The following is a 25087-nucleotide window of genomic DNA, read 5'->3' on the forward strand; positions in this document are numbered from 1 at the left end:
AGATGAAGCCATTGCTGCTAGAGGTCTTATTGACCTGGGGAAACAGTGTGTATAGCAGGCTATATGCAGTATACTGTATATGCTTTATCCTGCTGTTAGGGAGCTAGCTTCAGCAACAAGGTTCATTTATTTTCTTGCCTAATAGTTCATTCAGATAGTTTTGGATCATTAGTGTGTGCACTGCACTTTTTCCTTTTTGAGAAAAGGATATTAACTCAACTGTACGATATCAAACATAATGGGAACAGTATTTCAACTGGTATTCACTGTGTGCCATAGATCTGTTGACAATGATTCAAAGTGCCATTAGAGTAAAATAGGTAGTTGTTTTACCAGTACACAAGGACCATTTGTAACCTAATGAAAAGAATGTTAATTCTGCATGTCCTAGGCCACAAGCTGACATCTAACTTCCTTGTCATGCGAGTTCCCTATGATTATGATCATGATTGTGCCATATTGCAATTGTATGAGACTGTTGTTTGATTGTTCTTACACAAATAAAGTAACTGATATTCCACAGTAGAAAAATGCCCGACATTAGACCAGGGTTATAATAGTTTTGTTTTTTTCATTAGTTTTTATTTTTATATTGTTTTAACTTTTTGTGTTCAATTTCAGTTTAGTTTTAATTAGTTTTTAAAGCAGATTTGCTAGTTTAGTTTATTTTTTATTTTTTGATAATGCTTAGTTTTAGTTTAGTTTTTATTAGTTTCAGTTTTAGTTTTTTTTTTCTGCGCTAGCCTCGTGAGACCATCCTGATCTCGTGAGCTCATGTTGTTTCACTCCGTGTGAAACAAATCATCTGGACCACGTCAGATTACCTCTGCGCAGGGGCACAGCTAAAGAAATAATGGAGGATAGATTTCATATCCACCCAAAATACTAGGCTTATGTATGGAATGAAAAAGACTAAAACTAAGGACATTTTCTCTACAATTTTAGTTTATTTTAGTTAGTTTTGTAAACACACAATACAGTTTTAGTTAGTTGTCGTTTTTTTGGAAAGCCTAGTTTTTAGTTTTTATTTCAGTTAACTAAAATGTTTTTTCACACCTAGTTTTTGTTTTTTAGTTAGTTTTCGTTAACTATAATAACCTTGCATTAGACATTGTCTGTCATTTGAGAGAAGTAAAATAGAACTACTGAAAGAGGGAGTTTTCTTAATGGTGTGAGAGCAGTAACACAAAAGAAGATTAAATTTGAATTATAGCCTATAGGACTACTTTAACAAATAATGGTCTGATTAAAACTTTGGAGAAGACTGTTTTTGAAGCGTTTAAAATAGGTATTAGGCCTACATACTTAGCCCACCCAATGTAATGCTATCTGCTCCAACATTAATCTCTATAGTGGTCTCCACAAAATTCGACTTCATCCACACCGACAGAGGGCAGCAGTCCGTTTATACAGCTTTGAAGTGGAGACCATCGAACAACAAACTGTCGTAGCTACACTTTTTACGACGAAAACATTGGATGTAGGTTAGGCTACCTATGTGCTAAGTTACTCTATGGATGTGGGTTTAGATCTTTGTAAAATGTCGAATTTACAAGATCAACTTGCCTCCGTGATACAACGTTTAGTGAACGAAGCCGTGCTTGAAATAAGTAAAGTATTGAAGCAGAAATGCAATGCTGGATTTGGAGCGGAGAGCCGGCCGGTGGCAGTGCCCGAAGACGAGGTAAAGTAGTAAGTTGTTGGATATGTAGTTGATATATAGAGACATATCTAGTCTATGGAGACATGTCAAGTCTTGATGAGTACTTCTGTATTGATCCATGAAGTAAGGGGGGTTGTTTGCTCTCCCTGGGTTCCTTCGGGTTGCTGGGAATGCTGAAGACATGCTGTTACAATGTCCAGATCCCATGGTCAGTCATTTACATTTAGACAATTAGCCTGTGAGTATAAACTTTCAAGGAAACATTTTCCTGTTTGTGTGTATTCTTTGACTTGGGTGTTTCAATGGTATTGATAATTGGGTATAAGAGAATCCATGTAATCTTGCCCTAATAAGGATTTAAGTTGTGCAGTAGTTAGCTGCTATTTTCGGCAGTACTGTAGCTGCAGACTGTAGACCTACTCACATTCAGTACTTAACACTAGGGTTGCACAATTCCGGGAATATTCAAAGTGGGAAACTTTCCATGGGAATTAACGGGAATTAATGGGAATTAACGGGAGTTAACTGGGAATTTGGATGTTAATACCAACTGTATTTATCTTGTCATAAACATACATACATACATACATACATACATTTATATAAACATTTTGCTTTGTCATAAACAGACATGCAGGCAAACATTTCTAATACAATTTTTTTTAAATTACATTTTTTGCTTAATCTGTTTGTGAGTAGAACTGAAATGAATCCTACAGCCCTCTTAGTGTGTAGGATGCTAGGAATTAGCTGTGCATGTGATGGAAGAATGCACTGCACATGTGATGGATGAATGCACTGTATAGGGTTGAAATTCAACTGAATTTGCATTAAATCAGGTTTTAACCAAGATCATGCTGCAAGATCTAGAATTGCATTTTATGTTTTTTCCCCAACTAGGCTACATTTAAGTTCCCTAATAGGAGTGTGCAGTGGTGTAGTGGTCTAATGCATCATGTTCCGGTGCAGCTGCCCACCGGGAACCAGTGGTCTAGCCAGATACGAGTATGACCCGATCCCAGAGGGAGGGGCCTATTGGGCCGCCGCTCCCTGAGGGTGGTTAGTTTAATCTTGGCTTGATAGTTCGTCACACAACAGCAACCCTGTCCGGTGTTGGAATTATGGGTGCGAGCTGAGATAGTCATGGAGTTGTCTCTCCCTTTCACATTGCCGACCGGCCGGGTTGTGTGATGAATCCTCAACAGTTAGTAGGGTGTAATTGGACCCTAGGTCTGGGTCAATTGGCTACCAAATTGGATGAAAGTGGGATAAAATCCTAAAATAAGTATATAAAATAAAATTAAAAAATGTAGTAAAAAGCAGTGAGTTATAGGCTACAAAAAAGGTCAATATTTCCAAAATTCCCGAGCTTAACTTCCCATGGTAAATTTACCAGAAATTTTCCACCCCTTTGCAACCCTACTTAACACTGAGAGGTCATGTCTTATGGAATGTACCTCACCTTTTTGCTGGCTGAGCAGTTCACATCTGATTTGAATGATGGCTGAGTACAGGGGTGTAACTAGTGGTGACTGGTGACTAAAGAAGTGTGTATACTGTAGCAGAAATGTTACAGTTTTTACATTAGTGGTGTTTTAAGAAGTGGGTATACTGTGGGTCCATTAATAAAGACGCGGGTATACTCTGTATACCTCTGTATGCTCTCCACTACACCACTGGCTGAGTAATCTCCAAAGTAGATTGTTGGTCCGATTAACTCTGTGGTCTCATCAGCTGCTACACATCATGAAGAGGCTGTCTGTGGAGGCCATGCAGAGCATCGTCAGCCTAGTGTCGGAGGACAGAGCCGCCCTGCGCAGGGAGATGGCTGAGCTCCAGAAGGAGACAGAAGCATTGAAGAAGAGGCTCCATCAGGGATTGGAGGAACAGCCCAGTCTGGCAGGGGAGGACAGGGGAGAACATCACTCTGACAGGGAGGCTGAACGAGCAGAGAAAAGTTGAGATATACTCTTGTTTTAAGACATTTGAGCCTCTTTGTCGACAGATTGAGGGTGCATGCATTTGAATACTCAACGTGTGTTTCAGTGCCCACCTGTGGACATGATGGAGAGCTCAGAGATGTGGATATTTCTATGTCCCTTTTGGAAGATTACAGTAAGGTAAGCTTTCAGCACACAATACTTAGCCTAGCTACGTTTAGCTGGTACTGTACCTCACCTGTAATCTATAAATATCTAGCTGCTGGGTAGCCCTGTGGTTGTCTGACTAGTAGTGCTCACTTGTTTAGAACGGAGATGCACTTGTGAGGTCTGGTGTAGTAGTACACTGACTAGATATGTTAAATGCAATTATTGTAACTCGCTTAAGATACTTTTATCTTCTGCTAAATGACTAATGTAATGTAATGTACTGTCTAGGTGCAGTGTACTTCGCCCCAACACTAGCTAAAAACATTAAGTCACTTTGGATAAAAGCATCTGGTAAATGACTTAATTGTCATCGCATGCACTTTTATGGGTCAAATCCAGTCTTATGTATTCCTCTCTCAGTCTCCAGACAACGAGATGCAGAGTCATGAATGGAGCATCCAGGAGGAACAGCACCTGCGTGAGAAGACACAAACAGAAAACATGCTCATGGACATGAGTGAGTATGAAGGCACAGGCTCCAAAACTCACTTTTTGGCATAAAAGCCAACAGGCTGGTAAATGAAAAAAACAGCCAGCCAGATTTTTTACCAGACAAAAATAATTGCTTTTTATTATTGCAATTTGCTATTATTACTATTTAGCACGTCATCTAGGTCTCATATTGTATGTGATCCTCAATCAATATTATAGTAGTGTGCATATAATAGTAGTAACATTGACTCTACTAGCAGAGTCAAAACTAAGCCATTGGCTAGTAAATACAGAGTACAGTAAATACAGAGTACAGTAAATACAGAGTACAGTAAATACAGGACCCTGTGAAGGCACCTATCTCAGGCCCTGTGTTTCAGAGGTTTTGTATTCCATCAAGTCACTCAGTGAACTGTTTAAAGGGCAGTGATTTAACAATGTGCCTGTCCTCCCCATAGCTGGAGAACCCAGGACCCAGGCTGGAGAGGTCAGAGCTTTGGAACCCCTGGGAGAGGGGGAGGGAGAGGGGGGGGTGGAGACGCCGCTCTCACCAGCATCACCCCTGAAGGATCCACCACCACGACCTGTTGCTCGTCCAGACCACAGGCATCACAGTAGCATGGCCCCTGCTGCCAGTCAGAGAACCTTGAGAGAGAGGGCGTGCAAAAAGGGGCGTGTGAGATCCGCCCCCCGGCCTCTAGGCTGTGGGCTTTGTGGGAAGGCTTTCAGCAAGCAGAGCAACCTCAGAGCCCACCAGACGGTGCACACAGGAGAGAGGCCGTTCAAGTGCACACAGTGTGGGAAGGGCTTCTCGGCCAAGTGCAGTGTCAGAGTTCACCAGCTGATCGTGCACAAGAGGGAGAAGCGATTCATGTGCACCTACTGCGGGAAAGTGTTCGGCACTCCGAGCCATCTGAAAGAACACCAGGCAGCCTCCAGAGGAGAGGACGTGATTCGATGCACTTTGTGCGGAAAGACGCTCCCCGCTAAATGTAGCCTCAGGGTTCACAAAATGGCCGTGCACAAAGGGGAGAAGAGGTTCAGCTGCGCCCAGTGCGGTAAAGGCTTCTCCAGACGGAGCGACGTGATGAAGCACCAGGGTGTTCACACAGGAGGACAACGGCTGTTCACCTGCACAATGTGCCAGAAGAGCTTCACGGCCGGACGCAGTTTAAAAGTTCACCAGCTCACGGTTCACAAAGGGGAGAAACCGTATAAATGTGACACGTGTGGCAAGCGCTTCAGCCAGGGTGGCGGCCTCAGGTCTCACCAGATGACCCATACGGGAGACAAACCTTACATATGTGATGTATGTGGCAAAGGCTTCGCCATGAAAAGTTCATTGAACGTCCACCAGAAAGTTCACACGGGCGAGAAATCGTTCCGATGTGAGACGTGCGGGAAGGGCTTCAGCCTGCTGGCCAACCTGAACAGACACCGGCACACTCATTCTGGAGTCAAAGCGTTCGCGTGCGCGGTCTGCCACAAGAGTTTCTCCCAGTCCAGCTACGTCAAGGTCCACCAGCGCATTCACACAGGAGAGCGAGCGTTCATCTGTGATATCTGTGGGAAGGGTTTCAACCAGAACAGTGCTCTGAAGGTACACAAGATGACACACACAGACGAGAAACCTTACACCTGCTCGGAGTGCGGAAAGAGCTTCCGGTCTGCCCAGTACCTGAAATGCCATGAACTGATCCACACAGGGGACAAACTGCACTCATGTGAAGATTGCGGAAAGACTTTCCAGAGTCCTAACACTCTGAGAAGTCACCGTCAGTCTCACGCAGGAGTCAAGCTGTTTCCCTGTGACGTCTGTGGGCAGGGCTACAGCACCATGAGCTACTTGAACACGCACAAACTCGTACACACAGTTGGTAAACCGTTTAGCTGCCCTCTGTGCCAGAATACTTTCGCCACACAGAATAGCCTCAAACTTCACCAGCGTATTCACACTGGAGAAAAGCCTTTTGTATGCGAGATATGTGGCAAAAGCTTTAGCGTTGCACAGAATCTGGTTCGACACAACCGAGTTCACACCGGGGAGAAACCGTTTACCTGCACAGTGTGTTGGAAGAGTTTCAGCCAAGCGAACAATCTCAAAGCCCATCAGCAAGTGCACACTGGGGAAAAACCTCACATCTGCAGCAAATGTGGGAAAGGTTTTTCCTGTATGCGGAATCTAAAGAGACACAAGTGTGTTTGAGTGATATGTTCAAAATGACTGTAGAACCCATACTCTAACCTATCTTGGGTCTTGAGTTTAAGCAATACGTTCAGAATGACTGTAGAACCCGCACTCTGCTCCAAAAAAACACTTTTTCATTTTTCCTTGATTTCCTTGAAAAACAGTGACCGTTTCAACCCTGTGTGGGTCTTCATCAGGAAGACCCTCTGCTTTTTTAGAGCAGAGTGCAGGTTCTACAATCATTCTTTACAGTTGTCATTCTTTACAGTAAGATGTGCATATGATTACCATAGAAAGTATGGTATACAATATGTTCAACAATAATGATGATGATTGTGTGGATGAATGCATTTAGTTAACACACACACGTACACACAAACATTCACCAGCCCACTTCCGGCTTTAGGCCTGGGCCATGGTAAACACACACCAGTATTTGCCATATCTCTCCTATGATGTTTTTAGCCTCTCTTACTCTCAAAATGTAATTTAATGTAATTTATTGCTTTATAAATGTTCTTAGCCGGTAGACAAACATACTCCAGGAGCTTGCTCGATCGCCTTGTTGAGAGGGGTCAGGGAAGAATTTTTACAGCTCACTTATCTGGCCCCCGGTGATACTGGTTTTTTGCTTACCTCTGGAATATGTAGGGGTGGGTCGTATGCCCACCTCCCTTGTTCTCTGTAAAGCGCATTGTGTTGCCACTGGGTACGAAATGCGCTATACAAATAAAGCTTTGATTTGATTGATTGATACAGACAGATGTACACAGACAGATGCACACAGACAGACAGACAGAGATGTACACCTACAGACAGACAGATGTACACCTACAGACAGATGGACACAGACAGACGCAGACACACAAACACACACACACACACACAAAGACAGATGGTTGCAATGTTAACTAAATCGTCAGCACCACACAGTAGGCTATAACACACAACAACATCAGTATTATATAACAACTAGCCTAATAGCCTACATTTGATTGTTATATACAAATTAGACATTAGGCCTATATTTGCAATAATAGGTAACGTTAGCCTGCTATTCTAAAGCCCAGTTCAGTCCAAACATTAACAAGACTGCTTGCAATAAACAATAATAATTCTAACCCTATTGTAGTATATTCTCGCTTATTGCATGTCGTTAAAACGCTGGTTGCAATAGGCTAGAGTAGACTGTGTGGTTACTGTTGTTTCCTTATGCTGTGCGTTATTGCTGGTATTCTAAATTGCAAATAACGTTAGAGGGGCGGCATAATGCACGCGCAGGGAATAATAAAGACAAAGTCTTATTCCAGCCAGATTTGTCCTAAAATACCTGTCCTTAAAATGATTGGGGTATATAACAATTGAAAGTGTTATCATTGATTAGCTATGTCAATAAATGAAAAGTAGTCTCGAGCTTCGAGTAACTTTACAGCGCTTAGCTAACTATCTAGCTAACGTGAGGTCATTTTTTGTCTAATTTTTAATCTTTTGTCACAAATCTGGATGATTACATATATGACAACTAGTGGACTCTAATTCCCAGAATACCTGCGGTGCGGTTCCCGGGTCCTATTTCGGCGGCTGCACGGCTGCAGCTGGATACTATTGCCTGCCTCTCGATCCTGGGGGCTTTGTACAAAGTCGTGTCCTGTGTCAGAAAGTAGTTGCCACTCCACAACAGCAGGTGGCGGTAAAGATGTTTTCCAGACAACATTGACGAACGTAGAAGAAACCCTTGCGCAGCAGCTGTTGTTCAGGGTTCACTGGAGCAGCAAGCTGCGTTTATTCGCACTGGAGATCGACGATGTTCAGCACTGGTCTATCTCAGCAAGCAACCACATTAGCAACCTGTTTATGTAGCGAACAGTTCACTTAGAACAGCATCCCAGTGGGACAGCAGAACCGAGCAGAGCTCCCAGGTCTGTTTTCAACATGAACGAGCCGGAGGGACTGCGGTTCAGGAGGCTGAACCGACCGCAGATCATCACGGACGAGCTCCAGCAGCCTCTGTACAAGGGCAGCAGGTACCGCTACGAACCAGCTGAATGGACTATCCTGGTTATTCATATACAGCAACGAGCAATTCACATACACAGTCTAGCCGCCACACTGTAGCTACTCCACAAATTATGACAACCACTGCACCTATGGGGGTGCATATAGGCCTACATCAGTCCGACGACCCAATAATCCGACTACCCATAAATCCGACGACCCAATATTCCGACCATAGATCGGACTGTCAGTAACTCCGACCGCCCGCGAGTCCGACTCCTCCTTCGGATTTCTCTGGCAAAATATCTGACATCACAATATCAGCTTCTCTTTCTTGTCTTTGTTGTAGTTTAGTCTACCTCGTTGTGGGTGGGGCTGGACTAGTTTGGGGGGTATTTAGGGCTAGTTTTGTGTGCAAACGTCATTTAAGTTATTCCAGTGTGTCTAGAGTAGCCTACACGTAAAGCATCAACTCTTTAGCCTATATAGGCCTATTTATAAACCAGCATTATAACATTTGCTGGAATTGTCTGATGGCTGACTGATGTGTCTTCTGAACAGAAATGGTCTCATGTGAATGTCATGCCTCGAGCGAGCGACTCTGTCTCCTTATGCGGTTTCCATGAAATGCTACAGTATGAAAATGCGCCCTTTTCAATAACGAGTAGCCTAAACTACAACGCAGTGTCAGAATATGCATATCCACTCCAATCCAACTTCATAAACATGTAAAAATAATAGGCTGCATAACAGTAGAAGGATCAGACTCGAGGTAAACCCCAATGAGGAAAAAATGTTTCGGTAACAAGTTGTATAGCCTTCTTTCATGTCAGATAGTCATGTTTCATACTATCTGAATGAAGACCTTTTCGTGCGCATTTTATGAAATGATCAGTAGACTATCGCGCTCGAAACGTATGATAGGCCTGCCGTCGTCTTTGTAGTCACAGTCAGCACAGAAAACCCCCTTTAAAAATAATATTAAATTCGCTGGGATCACATGTTTATAAAAGCTCAATCCCCTTATGAAAATATTTATTAATAATATTATATCCGTATATTTTAGGTACAATAACACAAGCAGTTTTAGTGTTCTAGAAGTGGTAGGCCTATTTATTGTGTTGGGAAAGCAATAACTCTATACCTACACTAGGCTAGAAAAGATGTGACATGTAGGCCTAACAGGCAGACAACTGACTGACTATTGTAATATATTTTAACTGATCTAGTCAAAAAGGATTTACCAAGATTCGCTCAAACAGGTTAAGTCTGGTTTATTGAGAAAACATACGAGCGCAAGGACTTCCGGACAAACACATGAGTGGTATCCCAAAGAAGTGCCGCCTCTTGGTCAGCGCGGCCTTTATTCTCAAGCAAAACACAGGTATGGCGCTTTGAGGATGTGATTGGCTAACCCATTGTACGTCATATGAAATGGCAGGCGTGGTCGAGAATACAGACACGTGACATGAGAAAAGGCGGTAATTTCTTGGAGACAAAGGGACAAAGGATGGTTATTCTGGAGTAGACAGATTTCTAGGTGTGTGGACCTCCAGAAAGCTAGGCCTATTTAGCCTATATAGTTGTACCCAACACTAAATTACAACTCAACTTTGCACATTAGAACATAGGCTATTATTTCAGTCAGGATGCTCTTATAATGCATTTATGGGTGCATAAAGTCTGAGAATTGTCTATTTTTCATGTTCATAGCGCAGCATTGTCTTCTCAAATAGGCTATTGTTCTCATAATGTAATTCACATAGTATGAAACATGACTGACATGAAAGAAGGCTATACAACTTGTTACCGAAACATTTTTTCCTCATTGGGGTTTACCTCGAGTCTGATCCTAGAGCACCTGCCCTTTGCCCTCTGGACAAGTCAAGTGCCCTTTTGAAAGTTACTTAAAAAAAAAAAATATGTATACAGTGTAGGCCTACTGTATGCGGCCCATGGTGACATCGATCAATTCTCGATTAAAAGCGTGCAATAATAATGCCTCAAAATGCATTGTAATTTTGCCAGACCCCCCCCCACACACACACACGCACGTGCCTGCGGCACATCCATGCCCCTCCCCTCCCTCTCTTCCTTTGTCAACGGTAAACGCGAAAAGCGGACACAAGCGGAGGCGCGCTGCAGCAGCACTGCACACAGCACACACATCTCTATTGCCCTTTCCCCATCAGGAGTGCCCGAGTGATGACAGCTAACCAGCCAGGTAGCCTAACACATAAACAAAAAGTGTAGCCTATTGTTTGCCCCCTAAGCTTCAGTTGCCAAACTAAAACTTGCATTTATTTGTCTCATGATACAGCGCCAAACAGCTGAGCCTAAATTAGCCGACTGCCCACCGGCCACCCCGCCCCCCCACCCCACCCCCGGGGAACAACTCGCGCGACAAAAATCTCTGCGCCCCCCCCCCGTCAATAACTCGCGTGACAATCAAAATAGATATTATTATTATATACAGATATAAATTAGCTGTCAGCAAGCCCCCCCCCCCCTCCCCCCGTCAACATCTCACCGCAAGATGCCCTAATTTTTTACTGAGCACCTGCCCCCCAAAATGTCTGTGCACGCCACTGTTCACATGAGACAATTTCTGTTCAGAAGACACATCAGTCAGCAGCCATTAGACAATTCCGGCAGTCCGAAGGTCTAGGTCTAGTCGGACTTGCGGGCGGTCGGAGTTACTGACAGTTGGAATACCGGGATAACTTTAGTCGGATAAACGATTAGCCGGACCAATGGGTCTAAAATGAGGGGGACCTATGGTCGGAATATTGGGTCGTCGGATTTATGGGTAGTCGGATTATTGAGTGGTCGGACTGAAGCTACCCAGTTGAATGATGCTGCTTGCTGTAATTTAGCACTAGCTAGTTTATCCTGGCTACTGCCTAGTTAACCAGTACGTTAGCTAGCTAGCAGTCGCATAATAGCTAGTGTTGGATAGATGACATTCCTAGTTCAGCTCTGCTAGCTATTTAGTAGTCTATCACTGATATCAGGCTAGCTAGGCTAACTTAGTCTATCTCGGTCAGTTTTTTTGTGGCTAATGACATGTCATGTTGTTAAACAATTAATTACCAAAGATATTCAAAACATCTCCGATATTTCAACATAGTTTGAACAATTGTATAGTTATGTCCATTCATTACTGCTCTAAAATGGTTGAAAAGATTGCATCATAAACCCGTCAGAATTACAAGATGTGTTGCATCCTAAACGGTCTGTATAGATTTCATGCATTTCTGCCATATACTGTAGTAAAACTACTTTATTAATATTATTGTTTTATAATTATTTGATTGCTTCTGTGATGATCAAACAACTGGTTTTCTTGGCTCCCGACCACAACAGCACCTACAGCGGAAAAGTCTTCCAGGTCACCCTGCTGAGCCTGGGAGTGCTCCTGATACTCCCACTGCTGGCCATCATCATGCTCCTGGAGTCCCCTATCCAACCAGAGCTGCTCAGGTCAGTACCTGTTGACCTGCCCAACTAGTCAGTACCTGCTTGCTCACCTGTCCAACCAGAGCTGCTCAGGTCGATATCTGTTCACCTGTCCTGTCCTGATATAACTCCACTACTAGAGTCTCCTTCTGCTCATTGGTGTCTGGTGGGTCCTGGCACTGGGTATGCCAGCAAAGCACGCACGCTGAGACAATTCTATCACTGTTGTTCACAACTTAGAATGATTGTGTCTACTAGTGTGATACAGTATATAGGTCAGGACAAGACTGGCCAGGGAGGATGACCTCTCATCGTCACTGTTTCCCTTTGTGTTTCACAGCCTTGGTGAGCCTCCTCTCATGGTGGGATGTTATGAGCCCAACTTTAAGCTCAGAGAGGCTGAGCGGCTATTTCAGGATCAGCTCCTTGGCCCAGAGTCCATCGCCAACATTGGAGGTCAGTGTGGGTGGGTGGGGGAAGGAGGAGGGACCATGACAGTCTTTCACCAGTTTGTTTTGGGCTTGAACCATTAATATAACCCTAACCATCGCAATCCTGGTCAGCAGCCCAGATGTTAACGCTGAGGAGTCTGTGGTGTGGGAGGTACTAGCAGATAAGCCCAGTGTTGAGCAAACATTGCAGATGCTTACATTTCAAAATGTCTGGCATTTTTGTGTGTTGGCTGTATACAGCCGACACACCAAGAAGAGGGAATCCCGAGTTGTCGCTCCCTGCCTCAACTTCCGTCGAGTTGTTGACCTGCAGTTCTATGTTGCTACCACAAGAGGCAGTGGTCCCAGAACATCAAAACAAAAAGACTCCACAGATTTCTCTGGTCAGCGGTGGCTGAGTGGATAGTGCGCTGCCCATCACCCCGAAGGTCGTGAGTTCAATCCTTGGTGTGGACATACCAAGGTACCATGACATATTTGGTCACTGGATGTTGTAGAAGTTATGTAACGAGCGTGGGTCATATTTGTTAAATATAGACCCTTTTACAGCCTTGTCAGCACAAGTATGCGTGTGCATTTTTGAAACAGTAGCAGAGGAAGACAGACAAAATCGCCATTATTAAGCATTTTTTACAAGCGCAGTCCAGCATAGTCTTCTTGGGGTTTTCATTCAATATTCAACAATCAGTGCATTTTCTTGAACACAACATTTACCAATTTAAGAACACAGAGTTTCTGAATGTGATATTGTGTGTTTCTCCAGACGTTCTGTACACAGGCACAGCGGATGGACAGATACTGAAGCTGGACGGCAAGAGAAGCCATGTGGTGGCAAGACTCGGCAGTCCACCCTGTGGTGAGTACCTGACTGATCCTGACCCTAACCCTAACTCTGACCCTAACCCTGACCCTGACTCTGACCCTAACCCTGACCCAGTCCACCCTGTGGTGAGTAACCGACTGACTGAAAACTGTATCTCAACACTGTCTCTACTGACCACACAGTAGGGATGTGCGCAGCGACTATTTTCACTGACAACTAGACGGTGGTTTTGTAACCGATTACACGACTAGTCTAAAAACAGGATTCAAAAGTTTATACAACAAGTGCTAGTTAGAAACATTTTGGATGTTTCTCAAACTCTGCAAGCTAAGATGCATGACTATTCTTGATGTTTCCCTACCACTCAGCGGCAGCCAATTTGCACGCATTTCGCAGGGCTGTCACACACTCTCCTTTGTTTGCCAGTGCAAAACAGTAGTTCAGCCTGTCCTTACAGCTTATTACTTAGCAAGATATCAATGTGATTTATTTTGTTTAATTGAAGAAGAGTAGGCTAGCCTATAGCCTGTAATGTTTCAGTAGGCTAAAACTAGATTTCACATAAAGACCACGGATGTCAGAGAGGGCAGTAACTTTTATTTATAACTTAAAAAAAAAAAATTCAAACATTGGTCCACAAAGAATGATGCAAATAATAAAGTGAAAGAAATAATAGCCTACTGTGCAAAAAATAGCCTAGACGAATTGTACATTTATGAAAGTGTTATATATAATGTTTTATATGGACCTGTGTGTCTGCAATAAAGTTCCTCTATCTTTCTAACCAACATTCAGCAGAAGCCAATTTTCACTCGTTGCGCATCTCGCTCCAAGTCTGGTTTGCAGTGCCGTATTTAGGCATGGGCGACATGGGCATCTCGCAGGGGGCGGCAAGTGGAGCAGAAAAAAAACTCTCTTCATCTCCGTGAAGTAAACCGCGTCCGCCCCCCCCTCCGTCAACAAATCGCACGTCAATCAGAATTGCCTGTCAACTCGGCAATTAGGCTGTGAAAGCGAGTCTCTTGGAATCTAGTCATAGCCGATTGTTGCACAGATTTCCGTCACATCTTGACTTTCACAAACCACATGATTAGGCTACATTAATTAATATGAGCACACTTTAGTGGCAATGTGCCGTGCACCCCTGATCATTGAATACCATAAGTTAAATTACTATAATATTAAAGACCGCGGATGTCAGACGATGGGCTACGTTTGAAACCAAATTTATTCAAAGTATAACACACAAAGTATGTATAGGCCTACCATTTAACAAAGTATAATATAATAGGCTATATAACAAAGTATAATGTAGGCTAGGCTATAACCCTAACCCTGGTGAGGTTGGTATCGCTCCACCTCCCTCACAAGCTCCGGCTCCTTCCCCCCCAGTGAGGTCACGTTCCATGTCCCCAGAGCCAGCCTTTGCCGCCCGGGTCCGGTCCGTCGGTGCCCCCCGCCTTCACCGCCACCTAGTTGTGCAGCGCACCCGACCCCGACAATTCCTCCCGCGGGTGGTGGGTCCACGGGACAATGGAGGATGAGATGGTGTTGCCACATTGCTTGTTCGGGCTGGGCCCGGCTGGGCTCCGTGGTAAGCCCGGCCACCAGGCGCTCGCAGGCGGGCCCTCTGTCTGGCCCTCTGTCTGGCCCTCTGTCTGGGCCTGGCTCCAGACGAGGGCCCCGGGCTTCCTCCGGGCCGGGTCTCTCTTCCTTTTAGTTGTTCTGTCATCAGTTTTTTTTTTTACCTGTAAGGTAGGGGGGCTAGGGGGTAGAGGTCTTCTCGGGTCCAAAAAGACGGACCCGAACCCGAATGGATCCGATAAATTCGTTCCGAGATCCGACTGGATCCGATCATTTGAAAAAAAAATATATACCGACCCGAATTTGTCCCGAGACATTACAGACCCGATCCGATAAATGTCCGAGAGCAGGAGTAGGACAGAGACCCGAGTTCGGGTCGGGTAGGCGGATCCGACAGACTAAAGTTGCTACTAAAATGCCACACTAAAAACGTTTATCAGGTCGTAGTCCCCCTACAACATATGGTAGCCTCATACAATCAATCAAATAATCGATCAAAACAGAAAGACCTAACGTGAAGAACTAGTCTAGGCTATATGAAATCAATCGCTATAACAGTTTCACTTTCATGCACCGCATCATAACCTGATAAAATATAGGCTAACCCCGCTACACACAAAACCATGCAATTCACGTCAACAACCAGACTTTTATTTGAAAGTCAGGCATAAACAGAAAAACGGCAATGAACGAAAAATAGTGCTTAAACTAAAAAGCAGACGCGCTATCAGTCCATCTTTCTTTGTTTGCTATTTTCCCCGCTCTGTCTCAACTCGCAATCACGCATGCGTTTCTCTCGTGAGATTCAGCGCTGCGCGCCAAAAGAAAATAATGATTAAAAAAAAGAAACGATTCAGCGCTGCGCTGATCACGGATCTTCTCAGATCCACTCGGGTAATACACATAATGATAAACAGACCCGGGACCGACGGTAATAGAATGGGATCCGACCCGGATCCGACTGACCATAATAAAACGAGGAAACGTGGACCCGATACCGTACGGGTCTCGGGTCGGGTCTCGGGTCCCTCGGGTATACCCGACCCGTGAAGACCTCTACTAGGGGGTACTACCACTTGCCCAAGGTGGACCCCCAGACTAGTGGAGGAAAGGAGGTGTCTTACTTCTCCATTCTAGTTTTGCACAGAAAACTAGCCACTGCCCAATAGCCTAATCATTTGGTTTGTGAAAATCAAGACGTGACGGAAATCTGTGCAACAATAGGCTATGACTAAATTTCAAGAGGCGCGATCGCTTTCACAGCCTAATTGCCGAGTTGAACTCTGAAGGAGGCAGACCATTAAATTCGCAAAACATAGGCTACTAGCAGTGGCGGACATTTTGGGGGGCAGGTGCTCAGTGAAAAATTAGGGCACCATGCTCGGCGAGAAGTTGATAAGGGGGGGGGGGGGTGCTGACAGATAATTTGTATTTTGATTGTTGCGCGAGTTGTTGACGGCACCACGCCACTGTCCATGCCACGGACCCCACAATTCAGCCCCTGAGTGGGCTAGAGATGCACGGTCTTCGCCAGTGGGTGCATGGAGATTGCCCGGTCCGTAGTAGTTCTAGCAGTAGCTGTTACATACAGCTGCAGCAGCTAGCCCACCTCACATTTTCTCCAGGAAATGTACTTTCTAGTTTTTATTTCTATTACATTTCGTTTAATCGACTATTATTTCTTAAACGACTAGCAAAAGCTGCACCGTTTAGTCGTTTAAACGACTAATCCCGCACATCCCTACCACACAGAGACATGTTTATAGAGCAAAATGACCCAATGGTTCTGATTGGCTGAGCCCTCAAACCAGTTTAATCATCCTCTATGATGACACGTACATTTGTTCAATCTTAGTCTGTTTTAGCCAATTCTTGGCAGCTACATTTCTAATGTTCCTTTTATGGGTGAATGATGACTTTGATGATGACATTTAACACACACCCAAAGATGAATATGGAGAAGTTGCTGAGGGATACCATGTGAAAGATGAAATGACGAAATGTACTTTATTGTCATATAGCAGTTGACACACCCACACGCATGTCGTAAGCGTTGACCACACAGCACACAGTGACCACACAACACATTGCCAAGTACATTTAGCTTTGTACATAAAAAACTACTGTATGCTCGGTGTCTCAGTAAAAGTAGGCTATTTATTCTACTCAGGTCCATCTACTTTCTAAATCCACAGAGTTCAGAGCTTGAGGTGTTTAGTAGCTTTTTTGGTGCTCGTTCGAAATTTTTTCATAGGTTAGTAGTATCAGGGGCTAGGTGCATTGTGGGTACAATTATCATTAGTTATAGTCCTATATTCACAACATAGATTAGATTACTGTCTGATCATGTTGGATAGACTAGAGATAGAGTATGGTAGGCCATACACGTATTCCAGCCATGACGAAAGTAGTCATGTCCTTAGGTGGGGAGTCTGTGGGGTTAGGTCACAGTCATTGTAGCGTTCCCTACAGTACTTCCACCATCAAAGTTTGGGCATGTGCCCAGAGGCTCGCGGTTCTAAAGAGTTTGTAGGTGAAGTTCGCTCGACATGGGCCAGTGGTTCAGAGTAGAAACGGAACACCTACAGGTTCTGAAAGGGCTCATAGTCGACAACCACCAGTTCAAACATTGTTCACCTTCATCGAACCAGCCGCCATAGAGAATGGATGGGGAAATGTATTTAGTCCCAACTGAAGGGTTAATGGGCGCTTATTCTCTGTGCTTCTCAACACTAAATGTTGTTTGAATTGCAATCTATTTTACAGCTGTTCCTATAACAAGACAAATTGTACCCCAAACTGCTCAAAACCAGGCTAGCTGGATTCTGTAGGCCAAGAGGAATCCAGTGTCCGCCTCTTGACTTTTGGTCGAATTTACGGAGAGATTGAGAAGAAGACGTCCGATGGGCTTTTGCAACCTAAACACACAGATCACAAGTGGTCATATTAATGAAGAAATAATGCTCATGTTTCCGTTCCTTCATTATCACAAAGGAACACGCATCATGGGTGAAATAAGGAACAACATGTTTACCGTTGTTGCATCTAGTTAAATCATGCTTTTGTTCTGGAATGTGAAGGTTCCCGCGAGGAGGAGTCGAGCTGTGGCAGACCTCTGGGTATACGAGTGGGCCCTAACGGAACCCTGTTTGTGGCTGACGCCTACCTGGGCCTGTTCGAGGTCAACCCTGTCACAGGTCAGTGGTATCTGAGGTCAACACCATCACAGGTGTCTGAGATCAACCCCATCACAAGTTAGTGTTGTCTGAGGTCAACCCCGTCATACATGTACAGTCATGAGAAGTAACTGTTCGCGCCGCATGTTGAGCGGAGAGCAGCAACGACAGCGGCGGCACAGTTTTAGAGGTTTGTTCGGACCACTCCAGACCACCTCCTTTTTCCGTGTAGCACAATAGCCGCCAGGAGGCGTCGTTAGCAAACTAAATTCGACTGGCAGTAACTGTGTGACTAGTTAAAGGCCCTACGAGGAGTTTCAGGAAGCGGAAGTGTTTTCCGCCCAAAAAGAATTTCCCATGGGCCTCCCCGCCACTGTTGTAAACCTTAGCTACCTGAGCCCAGTGTTTTAAAGACGGAACGATGGCCACCGACGAGGTAATTACATAGGTCTTACTAGTAACGTTACTTTTGACAATATATAACGGTACATATATGCTTGCGCTGTCTCTTGTCGGCGGCGTAGGCTACTGCAGTAAATCGTTTCGTCATTCCAAGGAAGTTCTGAACGACCTGACCACAAAATAATAATCTAAAAATAAACTACATACAAGAAACGACATTTGTCGAAAATGGACACATACTGTAAACAAGTGTGGGTAATGTAGATTCACCCACATTAAAATGAGACTGTTTCATAACCAAAAATAAACTCCTCGGGGTCCCTTTAACTGGTTGGCTATATTATTAAGGCCAGAGCACTGGTGGTGCGAGGCCCTATTGAAATTGTAAGGATTAGGGCTATTTCGGTGTCCAGTACTGAGAGAAACTTCCTGTCACCAGTAAGTGCACTCTAAGCATGACTCAATACCGATGCATAGATGTGTTCAGGACGGTAGCTTGATGAAGCGTGAGAAATGTTGTGTAAATCGGACAATGTATGTAGGAGTTATGATGACTTCCTGCTTGACTTGTAGGCAGCGCTATAAGTATGACTCAATAGTAGCAGTGCTTTACTGCCCCTCGTGGTTGCGGGTTTTAATATGTTTTTTTTACCGCCGCTGCCGCCAACAATGTATGCCTGCAGACGCGGGTGTATACTTCTCATGACTGTAGGTCAGTGGTGTCTGAGGTCAACCCCGTCATAGATCAGTGGTGTCTGAGGTCAACTCCTTCATAAGTCAGTGGTATCTGAGGTCAACCCCGTCATAGGTCAGTGGTGTCTGAGGTCAACCCCGTCATAGGTCAGTATTGTCTGAGGTCAACTCCGTTACAGGTCAGTGGTCTCTGAGGTCAACTCCGTCATAGGTCAGTGGTGTCTGAGGTCAACCCCGTCATAGATCAGTGGTGTCTGAGATCAACTCCATCACAGGTCAGTGGTGCGGGTGGCCGTCCTGGGTGGCACTGTGTTACAGTATGATAATGAGAGACATGTATACTGGCTGAATGTAATGAAATGTATATCGGCTTTGAGGAATTCAATATTCTTCTTTTCTTCTCCTCATGCTGATGCTGTCGGTGTTGAAAGGGTGGTGAATGAGTCGGTGGTTGGTTCTCCCTCGCAGATCTCAACATGTTTCAGTTATTTTAACATCTCCAGTCTTTCTGTTAAGGTGCGGTCACCACGTTGGTGCCTGCCGGTCGAGTGATCAGTGGCCGGAGGCTCTCATTCGTCAACGACCTGGACGTCACGCAGGACGGGAGAAAGGTGTACTTCACTGACTCCAGCAGCAGATGGCAGCGTAGAGACTTCCTCCACCTCATCATGGAGGGCACTGCTGATGGACGGTAAACTACTGGTTCAACAGTCAAACGCAGAGAGTATAGATATATGTATACACTTTATGGACAAAAGTATTGGGTCACCTACACACCTACAGGAGCTTTTATGACATCCTATTCTAAATTCAAAGGCATTCATATGGAGCTTGTCCCCACTTTGCAGCTATAACAGCTTCCACTCTTCTGGGAAGGCTTTCCACAAGATTTTGGAGTGTGTCTGTGGGAATTTTTGCCCATTCGTCTAGAAGAGCATTTGTGAGGTCAGACACTGATGTTGGACGAGAGAGCCTAGCTCACAATCTCCATTCTAGTTCATCCAAAAGGTGTTTGATGGGGTTGAGGTCAGGGCTCTGTGTGGGCCAGTCAAGTTCTTCCACACCAACCTCACCCAACCATGCCTTTATGGACCATGCGTTGTGCACTGGGGCACAGTCATCCTGGAACAGAAAAAGGCCTTCCCCAAACTTTTCCCACAAAGTTGGAAGCATAGAATTGTCCAAAAAGTATTGTTAAGCCGAAGCATTAACGTTAACATTTCTCTTCACTGGAACTAAAGGGCTTAGGCCAACCCAACAAAAACAAACTCAGACCATTATCCCCATAATGATTAAGAGGTGTGTCCCAATACTTTTGTCTATATTAGTGTATATTTCAGAAGTGAACACTTGTGATGAAAGCTCTGGTGTGATTCTCTGTGTTGATGTTTGTGATGAGGGCTCTGAGGTGATTCTGTGTGTTGATGTCTGTGATGACGGCTCTGAGGTGATGTGTGTTGTTTGAGGGCTCTGAGGGGATTCTGTGTGTTGATGTTTGTGATGATGGCTCTGAGGGGATTCTGTGTGTTGATGTTTGTGATGATGGCTCTGAGGTGATTCTGTGTGCTGTGATCCAGGGTGCTGGAGTACGACACACAGACCAAGGAGGTGACTGTGTTGATGGAGAACCTCCGCTTCCCCAACGGCCTCCAGCTGCTCCCGGACGAGGAGTCGGTCCTGGTGGCTGAGACCACCATGGCCAGGATACGCAGGTAGAGCACGCGCGCACACACACACACACACACACACACACACACTGGCCAGAATACGCAGGTAGAGTAGACCCCCATGGCCAGAACACATAGGTAGAGGAGAGAAGATACCGATCTGAACACAGAAAACCTCGTCCAAATATATGGACCCAACACTCCCCCAAGTGTAAATGACTGTGGGTCTGTTCTGCTCTGGGACCAAGCTGCCTGTAGGCACAGATGGAGGATCAGCTCCCTGTTTCTCAATCCTTATCAGGAATCATTATGGGAGAACACGCACATCTGACCCCAGATCAGCCTGAATAACCAGGGTTAACCCCCTCCCCCCCACTCCCCCGGAGTTCATGTGTCAGGTCTGAATAACCAGGGTTAACCCCCACTCCCCTGGGGTTCATGTCAGGTCTGAATAACCAGGGTTAACCCCCCCCCCCCCCTCCCCCGGGGTTCATGTGTCAGGTCTGAATAACCAGGGTTAACCCCCCCCCCCCCCCCCTCCCCCGGGGTTCATGTGTCAGGTCTGAATAACCTAGCTACAATCACTGAGGTCATTTTTAGTCTAATTTTTAATCTTTTGTCACAAATCTGGATGATTACATATATGACAACTAACAATACATATAGGCTGTAGTGGACTGTAGTGGACTCTAATTCCCAGAATACCTGCAGTGCGGTCCTATTTCCCGGGTCCTATTTCTCGGGTCCTATTTCGGCGGCTGCACGGCTGCAGCTGGATACTATTGCAGGGTTCACGTGTCAGGTCTGAATAACCAGGGTTACCCCCCCCCCCCACACGGTTCATTTATCGGGTCTGAATAACCAGGTTTAAACCCCCTCCCCACTCCCCCAGGGTTCATGTTTCAGGTCTGAACAAAGGAGGCATGGACACCTTCATTGACAACCTGCCTGGTTTCCCTGACAACATCCGTGGTAGTTCGTCTGGGGGCTACTGGGTGGCCATGTCAGCCGTCCGGCCCAACCCCGGCTTCTCCCTGCTGGACTTCCTCTCCCAGAGGCCCTGGATCAAACAGCTCATCTTCAAGGTACACTACAACATCATCTGTTTTGTCCATTCAGGGGTAGGCACATATGGATTTGCGCTATCAAAGGGAAAGTCTTACAGAACTGTGTTGACTTTCGTTGTCTTTTATCATTGTCCTTATTAAGCTCTGCGTTGTGTTTTGATTACAATAAAAGACGGCCCCCAATCTCACATAATACCACACAGTCCAGTGTCTCCAGTGTATCCCAAATGAATCTCTCCAACACGGGATTTGAGCGACAAGCAAAAGCTGTTTATTCCAGAAGGTTTGACATATAAAAGACGATGGCATAAAGTCTAATGTACAGTTGACCTCTCTGTATGCTGTCTGGACTCAAATCAAAGCATCGGAGCTCGAGCATGGTTCTTATGGTTCGGGTCCCCCCCCCCCCCCCCCCTCGTCTCTTCTCCGATAAGACTGGTCTGGTCTCTCATGTGGCTCCTGGCCTTGCAAGGTAAGATAAGCTACACCGCCTCGACTCCAGAGATTTCCCAGGTCAGCGGTGGCCAAGTGGATAGTGCATCTGACTAACACCCCGACGGTTGCGTCAAACCTTTGTGAGGACAGTATTTTGTCACTGGATGTTATAGAAGCTATGTAAAAATGTGGTTACCTGGTGGTTCTATGTCAGTTATTCAATTTATGTGGTAGAGCCACCGCCCATAAATAAACGAGCGTGGGTCAGCTGGTCTCCCAGCACCATAACATTACCAGCTTCCTGAACATCAGTTCCCACCATAGACCATTCATGCTGGCCTTCTCTGTATATGCCTACTACACGTGCACAAGAAAAGATTTGGGGTGGCAGCTTTCTCATTTCATGGAATGATCACAATCAAAACAATAACACCGCATATTGTTATCTATGGACAAGTAGTCAACATAGTGACCATACATTAGCCAACATTGAAAAGCTCTGTCAGTGTGTACTGTACATTGAATCCGATGTAAGCCTACAGTCTATGTAGTAGGCTATGTCTTTAACAGGTCTAATTAGTTAAAACCTCTTGCACTGCCAAACGCCCACTTGCTTAGCTGTAATCCTTATCGACAGGCGAAACGTGAGCGTTTTGAATTGCATCTTCATGGAACATTATCTTATAGGCCGTATTACAGAAACACGTCCTATCGGATAGGACAGTTAAGATAGGATTTTCCCCGATTTGTTTTTGAGAAGCAAATCTTAAATAACTTTAGGCATCCTATCTTATCTTGCTTCGTCCTATCCTATCTTGAAATTGGGAAATCCTAACTACTCAATCCAACTGAATGTAATGGCTTTTCCGTTCTAATCCAAACTACCATGGTAACCAGCCAGTTAGGATAGGATCTGCGAGTTAGGATGTTTCTGTAATAGTTTGATTTTAAGATTGTCTAGCGCTCTCTTCCGACCGAGTCCCACAGGCCTGTGTGACCGTCAATTTGTGCTGTCCCCCCTTGATTTAATCAGGTTTAAGAGTGTGAACTTGAGAAAGCAAGCGGCAGTGCCAAGTTGCAGTCCAGTGTGTTGTGTAGTGGTGCTGACTGTCCTGTCATTTGTTCTGGTTGTGTCAGCATAAATATTGTATTCTTAATTTAGGTTTGTGCCTCTGACAGTATTGCTCTCCTTCTTTCTGTCAACTGTCCCTTTGTGACTCCTGTTATTATTTCCACGTTGATAACTATTAGCCTAACTAGGCTATATCCATCAAGATATGCCTACCATAGGCTATAGCTCAAACTTGTAAAGCACATGTTTGATTTTTATAATGTGAATTGAACACAGCGTTACAGTATAGGCCTATTCCTAGATTTTTTATCAAAAGCCTCCAGCTCTGCCTATTACACTAGAACGCAGCTCTGGATTTCTAGCGCCAAAATGTGGCTCTGGTCGTATCCAAAGGCCTCTGGGTTTGAGGGAGGTTCGTTTTGGCTGGGGTAACTGCTCAAGGGCCCTTCTGGTGCCTAGAAACCTCCCATCACGGCCTGCAAGAAATGTGCACACCAGACGCCACTGGGGATAAGTCTGATCTCCTGTGTGTCTGGTATGAGACTGATCTCCTGTGTGTCTGCTGTGAGACTGACCTCCTCCTGTGTGTCTGCAGCTGTTCAGCCAGGAGGTGCTGATGAAGTTCGTTCCTCGGTACAGCCTGGTCGTGGAACTGAAGGACGGAGGCACGTGCGTGCGCAGCCTCCATGACCCCCACGGCGTTGTGGCGGCCTACGTCAGCGAGGCACATGAGCACGACGGACACCTCTACCTGGGCTCCTTCCGCTCGCCCTACGTGTGCCGGCTGGACCTCAGCAAGGTGTGAGCAGAGCAACGGGGCCCATAGTGTACAGTCTATTATAGTCAGTTACAGTCTATTCTAGTCTATGACAGTCTATTCTAGTCTATTACCGTCTATTACATTATATTATAGTCTATTATAGCCTATTGCAGTCTGTTATAGTCTATTACAGTCTATTACAGTCTATTAGAGTGAGACTGCTGCCGACCTACCAAGCCCATCTCTAATGTCTCAAAAAAGAGGTTTGTACTAATCAACAAGCAGTAATCAAATCAAGTTGATGGGAATGGCTTATTGCTAGATGTGCCATGTTGCGTTGCTTTGTGCCAGTTTAGGATCCGGGCTCTGGTGTTCATTAAGGCCCCGATGACATGTTTGAGTGGACGCATATCATCCTCTCATAGCTACTGGCCCAGGATCAGATATTGGCCGGGTTTCCCGAACGAGTTAAGAAGCACTTAACTCCAACTCAAGTACTTCTTAACTCCCATACAAAGGGTTGCTTAAAGGACAATGCTCGTTTTTGACAACCTGGACCTTATTTACGGCATATTATAAGACGTTTCACTCACCGAGATAACTTTGGTGTAATTCGGAGGCCTGTAGAAGAAATGTAAAATCCAGCGCGAGCCAAGTATATCCATGTAATGGCGGCGGACGGGGCACTGAGAATGCAGCTTCTAACAAATCTATTTTCTGCCGCGCAACGGTTGTTTTCATCAATCTGTCTTTATGAACCGCTAGTTGTGCTTACATAGAACGTAGGCCTGTTGTGGTTTTTCACATGCCTCTGTAATATGATCTTTAGAAACTCTTTAGAAACGAAATAGCTTCCCCACTTGCTCCAGCACGCATGCGCACAGCGCGCAAGCGTTGCTCCAGCACGCTGTGCGCATGCGTGCTGGAGCAAGTGAGGAAGCATTTTCGTTTCTAAAGATGTTTCTAAAGATCATATTACAGAGGCATGTGAAAAACCACAACAGGCCTACGCTCTATGTAAGCACAACTAGCGATTCATAAAGACAGATTGATGAAAACAACCGTTTCG

At 45.1% G+C, this 25087-nt stretch overlaps 1 protein-coding gene across 1 annotated transcript; it reads left to right on the top strand.

Annotated features, from left to right (window-relative positions):
- The first annotated feature begins 8167 nt into the window (after positions 1-8167).
- apmap (adipocyte plasma membrane associated protein) lies at positions 8168-24853 on the top strand. The gene is made up of 9 exons (XM_084458611.1): positions 8168-8457; positions 11795-11911; positions 12228-12343; positions 13103-13195; positions 17827-17943; positions 19534-19708; positions 20595-20729; positions 21577-21769; positions 23854-24853. Exons 1-9 carry the CDS (start codon positions 8366-8368, stop codon positions 24061-24063), a joined length of 1248 nt encoding a protein of 415 aa, XP_084314737.1. The 5' UTR covers positions 8168-8365; the 3' UTR covers positions 24064-24853.
- Positions 24854-25087: the final 234 nt, after the last annotated feature.

This window comes from Borostomias antarcticus (assembly GCF_949987555.1).
Source record: "Borostomias antarcticus genome assembly, chromosome: 25".
Classification (NCBI taxonomy): domain Eukaryota; kingdom Metazoa; phylum Chordata; class Actinopteri; order Stomiiformes; family Stomiidae; genus Borostomias; species Borostomias antarcticus.